This window comes from Hydra vulgaris, chromosome 02 (genome assembly GCF_038396675.1).
Source record: "Hydra vulgaris chromosome 02, alternate assembly HydraT2T_AEP".
Lineage (NCBI taxonomy): Eukaryota > Metazoa > Cnidaria > Hydrozoa > Anthoathecata > Hydridae > Hydra > Hydra vulgaris.
The window spans coordinates 3,823,054-3,834,096 of record NC_088921.1 but is presented as its reverse complement, the minus strand read 5'-3'; the positions used below and the strand labels follow the sequence as shown (position 1 = coordinate 3,834,096).

Here is an 11,043-nt window from a genome sequence, read left to right as displayed (position 1 = left end):
TTCTTGTTTAAAACAAAGATATGTATCGTGTAAAACAAAAATAGGAATTCTCCAGAAATATTTCATGAATATCTAATAAAATATAAGAAATAGTTCACGAATATCCAATAAAAATAAAAACTTTATTTTCCTTAAATATAGTTCATAATTAACTTCATATTCAATATAATAACGTCTAACTGATTTGTGGAATGAGTTTTTTAAAGTTGGAAATACACAGAAATCTAGTATAGATAGAGATGCTCGGACTGATTGACGTTTTTCTGTTCGCCCGTGTTCGTTCGGTCCGAACCACCGAACCGGTCGAACACGAGCAACAATAATTTTGTCAAACAACCCGGACACCCCAAACACCGGACAGAAAAACTAATGTCGAACCGAACACCGATCGATCACCGAACAGTCATTGAACTAAAAATCTCGAACGCGGTCGGACGTCGAACATGCAAAAAAGTGAAAAATAAAAAATGACACAAGAATCGGACAATTTTTTTTTGTTGTTGTAATTCTTCATATTTATTGGTATTTCATATTTACAGGTTCGTAGTAATTTCTAGTACAGATTAAAGTGAAGCATATACCAGTAGTAAATTAAAAAAAAAAGTTGAGTAAGTTTTCAATAAGTTTTCTTAGTGTTTGTCCTTGGCATTGAAATGGGAATTTTGCAGTTCCTTGTCCATTCGAAGTAGCATCAAGGCTTCAATTGTTTCTGGTGCAAGATTGGCTCTCCTGTCATTAGTAATCAGCTTTGCAATGGAATTCATTCGTTCACTCGGGGCTGAGGTAGCAGGAATGGCAAGAACAAAGCTAGATACAATGAACAATACTGGAAATGTCTCTTTATTTTTTCCCCACCACTTTAGTGCTTCATTCCCCAAATTTTTTAAATCTTGAACATTTGGTGCCACAACTTCAGTTCTACTATATTGTTCAATTTCATTATTCTCAACAGGGGCTGTTGAGTCAATAAAGGAAGAAAGTGAAGGCAAAATGTGGTTAGAAAAAGGCTTGGCAGAGGAGTGCTGCTTTTTCTGAGGTGGAGAATTGGTCGGTGATGAGTTTGTCTTTTCAAAATTACAATATTGTATAAGACGTCGCAGGTTTTCCTTTGTTTCTATAAGCTTGGCAGAAGCATTTTGTCCGAAGACTTTAAAAGACTTGCAAAAAGGAATAAGAAACAAACCAATGCAATGAATATGATTTATTTTGAATTTATCAGACAAAATGTCAGTTGCAAAACTTGACAAGTACGTAATAATATCTCTTTGGTTTTCATAGTCCTGTGTAAAGCCCTGAGAATCATATTGAGTTTCAAAGTCAGAATCATTAACTCAACGCAAGAAGTTTTCAACTGGAAGAGTGAACGACAAATCAGTGTCATCATCAATTACGTAAGACTCAGGATTGTCTGATTCAGGAGTAATGTTCAAGGAATCTGTGCAAAAGATGAGGAGAAAGACTTAAAGTAATCTTGCATACTAAAATTTAACAAAATTGGCAAATAAATTGTTGGATAGGTGGACCCTTCCAAATCATCACTTGCAGCTTTGAAAACTTTAAAAAATTTAACCAAAACCTTCAACTGATTTTTGTCGATTGCCTCAATTGCTACCATTTTATTAGTTCCTCGTAAATGAATCAACAATTCATCATACATTAGAAGGACTCCTTTAAAGAGTGCCAGATGTGAATTCCAACGTGTAGCTGCATATTTTTTTAGGGTCCGGCTTAATTTTGCATTAACATTTCCACTCTTCACGAATGTAACAACTTGATAACAATTGTGAAGAAGATCATGCAAAGATAAGCAGTGAATTTTCAGTTCAGATGGTTTAAAAAGTTGTCAAAACATTGTTCAAGATGTGGCTGCTACATGAAATTCTTGTCGATTGCAAGATTTCTGGACGAATGTCTATATCTTCTATTGCTACTACAAAGCCACTATCTTTAAAAGCACTCAAAATATTAGAACCTTGATCAGTAGTGAAAATTATTCGTCTCAGTCCGCCAGCAGTATAGGCATCTACCTTTTTAAAATTGTCAATGAGATATCGAGAGACAACAGTGGCAGTTTTTTGAAATAGGAGGTAACACAGAAAAAGCCATTGCCGCCTCCTGTACTTGATTATTTTCAATCCAATGCAGCGTCATCGATAGATATGAGTTTCTGTGAAAATCATCAGTCCAAATGTCAGTAGTTATGCCTACACCACTTCTTTCTAGTTTCGCTTTGAGTATTCGGCTGATTGTGATTCTAGACTTTATGTTTGGAAGGAAGAATGTATTTAGCAGTAATATGTCCCCGATAAGTAGCACCAAGATGAATAGCAGTGTTTATAACAGATTTAAATCCTTCCCCATAAATTTTTACAAATGGACGAAGATCAGTACTAAATAACGCAAGACAACTATTCAACATCGCATTCTTGTGGTTTTTATGAACTTGCACAGATGTTTTGAAGGTAGAATTTTCCTTTTTTATTACTGGCAAAATAGACTGTGAAGGATCTTGAGCTGTTGGGGCATGTGTTTTTAAATGTCTGATCAAAGTAGTAGTGCTATTTAGCTTTTGGTGAACAGCTTTTTTACAAATGTTACAAACTGCAATATTTTTGACAGGTTTGGTGGCATGTAATTTGAAGATCAAAGAAAAATTCATCCAAACTTCTGACTTGCCTACACCAGTAGTTTTCGCTTTCAAAAGAACAGAACCACTGGAAATTTGTTCATTTAAAATTGCATTAAGTTCAATGACTTCATCTGAAGTCTCATAGATATCTTTTATAACATGCGCCATTTTGTATTTTTTTGTAATTAGTTCTCGAAAAATGTGTAACTAATATTCACCAATATCCTGTAGTCCAAGGAGAATGAAACTTTTAAAAGTATTGAAATAATTTAAAGCTGTGGTGAATAATGAAAATGAAAAAAAGCATGAAAAACACACCTGGAGAATTACTCAACTTTTCTGCGGCCACATACAAAGCTATGATGCGTATATAGAATAATAGACCATTAAAAGTTTACAACAAGATAACAATAGAATCGAAATAAATAAAATATTTAACGTTTATATGTGCGCACGTTTCATGCTCTTCAGATATCTGTTTACAAGCAACAAGAATACAACCGAAGCATAGTTTCGCATACATTTCGATTTTTAATAAAAAAACTTAAACTAGGATAAAACAAAGGTTTAAACGATATCAACTATAAACTATAAACTAAAATATACAGTAACCATAACTTAGATTCTCCAGAAAAAATGAATATTTCCACTATAACAATTAACTATTAATTGAAACGCATTTATTTTCCGGTAAACGTCAACTAAATAATCACCCCAGAAACGTCAAAACACAATAATCAAAACAAGGTACAGAACACTTAAAGGACACTTACTGTACACAGAACTGGACACTGAATCATATTCACCTCTGAAATTCACTTCTCAATACTGGACACCTGTCCAAATATGGTAATTTACCTTGCACTCTCTAGCACTTATGTAAAATATCTCTTCTCTTCCCTCAGAACTACAACGGCCTGATGTGTTCCAATTAAGTGGTGGAACTTTAATAGCTTCCACTGCGAAACAATAGCAAAAGTCTTGAAATAATTTAAAGCTGTGGTGAATAATTTGGATTAAAATGGAATAAATTCAAGAGAGATAATAATGCTGAACAAGTCGTACAACCGAACAGTCGAAGACTTTCGGAAAAGTCAATCAATTTTAATCAATTTAGCCCAGAAATGCCGGCCCGGTCGGACGCCGAACATGGCGGCCATAAAAAAGTCGGACAATGGCGGATATCGAACAAAACATTCTTCAATCAGAACCGAACATTTCGATCACGGACACAGTTGAAAATTTTTCAATTCAAACCGATCAATCATCTTGTAAAATTTTTTTGACTCGGTCGCAGATCGGACACAATTTGGCCAATGTCCGACCATCTCTAAGTATAGAACAGTTTAAAGCCTCATTAAAATTAAAACTAAATATTTAAAAAATATCCAATAAAACCACCATATATATATTTAAATATATATATATATATATATATATATATATATATATATATATATATATATATATATATATATATATATATATATATATAAATAAATTATAAATTATGTTAGTGTATTCTACAAATAGAGTGCTCAATGTTCTAAAAGAACAGAGCAATAATAAATTAGTAAAAACACTTATCTGATTATTGATTACTTCGACACTGTGTTTCACCATCAGCAGGTTCATCAGGAAGAATATATATATATATATATATATATATATATATATATATATATATATATATATATATATATATATATATATATATATATATATATATATATATAAATATATATATATATATATATGTATGTATATATATATGTATGTATATATATATATATATACATATATATGTATATACATATATATATATACATATATATATATATATATATATATATATATATATATATATATATATATATATATATATATACATATATCTATATATATATACATATATATATATATATATATATATATATATATATATATATATATATATATATATATATATGTGTATATATATATATATATACATATACATAATAAATATAAATATATATATATAGATATATGTATATATATATGTGTATATATATATATATGTATATATATATATATATGTATATATACATATATATATATATATATATATATATGTGTGCAGGGGCGGATCTAGGGCACGTCTAATACGTCTTAAGACGTACCCAAAAATATCAAAAATATAAATTATACTATATTCGATTATTAATTGAATTTTAAAAAAGTATATATCTTTTTTACTGAACTGTCAACTCAATAAGATTTAAGTACTACGCTTGCGTTTTACATTTACGGGCAATTGTGAAATAAAAATACCAATGGTTCTTGTTTAAAGCGATTTTTAAAACGTATATAAAAGTATCTTAACCGGAGGTTTAAGCAATTCTTGATAAATAATATTTACCTAAATAGATCTATAGACGTACCCAATTTTATTTTAATATATAATTAAAAATCTTTTTAAATTTTTATTTAGCTTGTTAAAAAAATAATTGAAAATTTTCTTTACTTATAACAATTTTTGGACGTACTTAATTCATAACACCCTTAATAAATTTTTGACGAAATCTATTGTTTTGCAATCATCAGGAGGTAAAAATAATAATAATATTCTATAAGTGATAAAATACATCAATAGACGTACCCAGTATTATTTTATTATATTATTTATCTTTATATTTAATTTAGTTTTCATTATTTATTTTTTAAATATTCTGTTTTTTTTATAAAAAAAACACTTTCGGACGTACCCTTTCACATACACCCTAATATACATACGAATAATTCAAAATATTCAAAATTTGTTTAATTTTAAATGTTCAAGCATTAATTTGTCTGTCCGAGTATTAATTTAAAATGTCAATCAATCAAGAAATTAAAAACATTATGTTACAAAATGATAAAACAAAATTGATTTCTTTGAAAGATATGTTAGAAAAAAATATTAGTTCTTGTAAAGATATTATTATTGTCGACTCTTGCAAAGCAGAAAAAACTCTTAAAATTTTTGAAATCTATCTTCCAAAAAGTTTTAAAGAAAAACATAATGGCAATTTTGTTGTTTTAAGGTAAAGATGTTTGTTCAGGTTCCATAATTTTCTAAATAACTATTTGGTTAATTGTAATGTTATATTGACTGCTAGCTAGTTAAAAATATTTATAAATTTTTTATATAAATACATTAATTATTATATTTTATGTATATCTCAGGTCTCAATCAACTGGAAACTGTCTGTACAGTTCTATCTCCTTGTGTCTAACTGGAAATAACTGTATGGCTAATGATTTAAGATTACAGACCTCAATTGAATTATTCTTAAATGCCGAATTTTATTCTAATCACCCAACTTTTCATAATGCTTTTGTTAATAATACTAGCTCTTTTCTATGCTTTGATAACATTCTTCCTTTATCAGTATCACTAAATTCTTTGGATTCAGGAAAAAAAAGTATAGATTTAGTTCAAGAAGAAGCTATTAATAATTGTAACAATGAAAACTGGTCTTCTTTCCTTTGTATTCTTGCATTATCAAGTGTTTGCAATAAGAAAATAGAATGTTTATATCCAGATTTTGGTCTACATAAGTTTAAAACTTTATTCAGCTCTACTATTGTACCTCGTATAACCTCTTTAAACAATATTGAGTCTTTTTATCTCCTTTTTTGTTATGAAGGTGTTTTACATGATTTTTCTGCTCCTTTCCAACACAACCATTATACCCCTGTGATAATAAAAGAAAACTTAAAACGAAAAATTTCAAATGAAAGCACCAAAATGTCGCAGACTAAAATAAAATTTTATTTCGAGGCCAAACATCAAGATAGTAGTCTTTTATTGGATAATATAAAAAGGAAACCAATGGTCTCTACTCAACCACCATTATCATTATCAAAGTTTAGTAAAATTACATGTTGTGAATCATTTTCTTTACCGTCCAATAATTATGATATTGGTTATTTGGTTTCTAACTATACTAGTTATTCAAATGTTGCAAAAACCTTAAGTAATTCTGAACTTCAACATTTAGTTAAATCTGTTTTTGTACCTTGTAAAACATATTCTTTTCCTAAAAATCTGAATGGGCGAAGTTTTCAATTTATGTGGATGGAAAAATTTCCATGGCTCACATATTCGAAAATATTTGATGGAGCCTTCTGTTTGCCATGTGTACTTTTTGGGTGCAATTTTCCATCTGAATGTAGTTTAGTCGAAAGATTATTTAGTAAGCCTTTTGATCACTGGAATGAAGCTTCTTGTTACTTTCAGATACATGCATTTGGCAAAACCAATGATAGGTCTGTCTGCAGAAATAAAAGCTTACATGTAAAAACTGCTGAAGTTTTATTTTCAATGTTGTCCATTTGGTCTTGTAAAACAGAATCAATAGATATTACATCTCAAAAAATAGTTCAATCACAGATTTCTAAAAACCGACAGTTATTACAACCTATTATTGAAACAATTATTCTCTGTGAACGTCTTGGTCTTTCTTTACGAGGCCATAGAGATGATTTGGAGTTTCATCCTGAAAATGGTGAGTTTTCTAATCATACTGTAGGTAATTTTATTGAATTGTTACATTTTCGTGTTAAAGCTGGTGATAAAGTTCTTGAAGATCATTTTAAATATCATCAACGAAATGCATCTTATTTATCTAAGACATCACAAAATCAGTTAGTAAGGTGTTGTGGAGAAGTTATTACTGACACAATAATAGCAGAAATTAAAAATTCTAAATATTTTTCTATTATTGCTGATGAAGCTTCTGACAGTTCAAATAAAGAACAGCTATCATTAGTTATATGATTTGTTGATTCGAAGTTTAATATAAGAGAAGAATTTATCAGTTTTTTACATTGCACAAATGGTGTTACTGGTGAAGGATTATTTGATATTTTGTTAAAAAGTATTTCAGATTTTTCTTTAGATATCATGAATTGCCGAGGACAGTCATATGATGGTGCTGGAGCAATGGCTGGTCATACCAAAGGATTGTCCTCTCGCATTTTAAATCTAAATGAAAAAGCTTCATTTGTTCATTGCTATAGCCATAGGCTAAATTTAGCTATTTGTGCCTCGTGCAACGTACAATATGTTAAGAATCTTCTGACACATGTTAAAGAAGTATCATATTTTTTTAATCTTTCATCTACGAGACAACAAAAGTTAGAGGAGCATATCGAAAGTACTGTTCCATCGGCTGTTAAAAAAAAGTTAAAAGATGTTTGTAGGACACGTTGGGTGGAAAAAGTAAATGGATTAGACACTTTTCAAGAACTTTTTATTCCTTTGGTCTCTTGTCTTGAGGAGATGTCTTTAAATGTCAGTAAGAGTTTTAATCACTCAACATCTTCAAGTGCATCGTCTCTTCTGAAACTAATTACAGGTTTTGATTTTATTGTTGCTATGTGCATAACAAGAAATGTTTTTGACTCAACTCTTCCCATAACGCGAATGTTGCAGTCAAAGAGTAATGATATTTATGATGGTTTAAATCTTATTCAGGCGTTGAAAGATGTTGTATCTTCACTTAGAAATGTAGTTGATCAGCACCATCAAATGTGTTATGAACAGGCTTTAAAAATTGCACAAAATATTAATGTAGCCGAAACAAAGCCAAGAACTTCCTTTATTTCCAAAAACAGAGATAATACACCTTCTGAATCTATTTCTGATTATTTTAAGTTTGTTATCACGATTCCTTTGTTAGACCATCTCAGTGTTGAACTAGACACAAGGTTTGATGATACTACCTTAAAATGTTATAAAGCACTTGTGCTAGTTCCTAGAAAAATGATTTCAGTTGTGCAATGTTCTCGTGACACCAGTTGGAAAGACTCCATCATATCTTTCAGTGACTTTTATGGAACAGATTTACCGAATCCGCTTGCTTTGTCTGGTGAGCTTGATTTATGGGAAGCCTTCTGGTTAAATTTTAAAGGAGATATCCCTTCTAATATTTCTGAGACTTTAAAAGCGATAAATTTTCCTGGTTTTGAAAACATAAAAGTTTGTCTAAAGTTACTTGCTACCTTTCCATTAACTTCATGTGAGTGTGAGCGGTCATTTTCTTCGCTTCGGCGCCTAAAAAATTACATGCGAAGCACCATGGTTCAGGACCGCCTAAATGGTTTAGCATTAATGAATATTCATACAGAGATAGTTATAGATATAAAAAAAGTCATTGATAAGTTTGCTACTATTAATCGTAGATTAACTTTTAAATAAAATTGAAATAAATATAAAATATATTTAAAAAAAATTTAAAAATATAAAGTTTAAAAAAATACAAATTACTAAAAATAAAAACAGAACAAAAAAAGTCATCTTTATTTGCGACTGGTAAAAAAAAAACGGCTATTTTCATAGCCACAAATCTTTTTAAAACATTATTTGGCATAAAGAAATTATTGGCATACATCGCGTTACATACGTTGGTTTCAGATATATCGTTGTTGCTGTTATCATTCTTTGTAAATGCTACGTTGTAATAATTATAGTGTAAACGTTTTTATTTTTTGAAGTTTTATGTATTATGCAAGTTTAAATAGAATAAAGATTTTAAAACTTACTTTTGCTATGCAAAATGTAAAACTAAGATTGCGGCATCTAATTTCTTTATATAAAATTCAATATTTATTATTATAATAAGTAATTATTTTGTTATATTTATATTTTTTATGTTTGTTACAATATAAACATAATATATAATTATTTACGATAAAAATATAAGATGTGTACAATGTGTAAGATTATAATTTAAAAATGGAATGTGAAAATATTAAGCTAATTTGTGAGTATAAATAAATCTAACTTGTCAATATAAATAAATTTCTAAATTTTATGTAAATATACGATTTTACTATGGTAAGATGTCCTAGTAATATCCTTGCGTATTTTTTTTATAAATACAGAGTTGTCACTAGGGAAGAGCGGTGTCTAACCCCCCACCCCCTACAAAAACTTTATTGAAAAATTAGTCGGCAAATTTAGACTTGTATTAGGCTAGTTTTTAACTATAGTCAGCAAATGTCAGTAAACGATGACTTTTTTTTTTTTAGAAGTAAATCGGCAAAAACATACGTTATTTCCTCCCCCCCCCCCTCCTCCTTGAAGATCTTTTCGGAATGGCCCTGTGTATATATATGGTGTATTAATCCTTCCCCTCCAACTCCGGAATTGTGTGTGTGTGTGTGTGGGGGGGGGGGTGAAAAATTGCTCGTGGAAAAATCAGATGTACCCAAAAAATTTTCTGGATCCGCCCCTGGTGTGTGTATATATATATATATATATATATATATGTATATATATATATATATATATATATATACATATATACATATACATACATATATCTATATATATATATATACATATATATATATATATATATATATATATATATATATATATATATATATATATATATATATATATGTATATATATATATATATATATATATATATATATATATATATATATATATATATATATATATATATATATATATATATGTATATATATATATATATATATATATATATATATATATATATATATATAGAGGGGGCGCCAAAAAAAAAAGACCACTCTTTTTTTAGTTGGTTTCTTAATCTTTAAATTAAAATTAAGAAGATTCTAATTGACATATTAAATTTTTTTTTAAATATCTTGTTAATTAAAATATACGGATTAAAGTGGTATAATTTTTTTAATCTAATTCTAATTAAATAGCGTTTAACTTATTTAAAAACTGATGAGTACTTATAAATCTTCTTTAAATAAATTGGACAAAATTTAAAGACCACTTTCAAATCTTTAATTTGCACTTATTAAAAATAATAACCCATTATTTTTTTTAACTGTCTTAATTGCTTATTACGTTGGCTATAAAATAAAAAGTCGAAACCTGAGTTTCGATATCAAATAAACATTTGTTTTTTGAATTGCAATAAGGATATAAAAATATTGCAAAAATGCGTGCAAAAATTGAAGAAAAAGACAGATACGCGGCTCTTGTATTAAAAGAAGAAGGCTATAGCATCCCAGTGGGCACAATGACGTTGAAATAACGTTGAAACAACGTCGCAAACCGACGAAATGCAATGTTGAAACAACGTTGAAATTTGGTGGAATTGGAAACAAAATCCGACGTTGAAAACCACGACGTTGAAACAACGTCGATGAAAACGTTGTTTCAACGTTGTTCTAACGTCTTATCGACTACATATCATCCAAATTTCAACGTCGATAAAATGAAAATTAAAAGTTCAACGTTGAAACTACGTTGTTTTAACGTCTTATCGACAATATATCAACCATAGACGATTGATATATTGTCGATAAGACGTTAGAACAACGTTCAAACAACCTAATTTCAACGTTAAATTTTGGTCATTTGATAAAAATTATACA

At 28.8% G+C, this 11,043-nt stretch overlaps 1 protein-coding gene and 1 long non-coding RNA gene across 2 annotated transcripts; both read left to right on the top strand.

Moving 5' to 3' along the window:
• Positions 1–5,459: 5,459 nt before the first annotated feature.
• On the top strand, positions 5,460–6,381 carry LOC136076657 (uncharacterized). Its single transcript, XR_010636460.1, has 2 exons — positions 5,460–5,694; positions 5,837–6,381. It is a non-coding gene; the product is annotated as an uncharacterized LOC136076657 (long non-coding RNA).
• Positions 6,382–7,559: 1,178 nt separating this feature from the next.
• Positions 7,560–8,855, top strand: LOC136075728 (52 kDa repressor of the inhibitor of the protein kinase-like). The gene has a single exon (XM_065789163.1). The coding sequence runs from the start codon at positions 7,560–7,562 to the stop codon at positions 8,853–8,855; it is 1,296 nt and encodes a 431-aa protein (XP_065645235.1).
• The last annotated feature ends 2,188 nt before the right edge of the window (positions 8,856–11,043 follow it).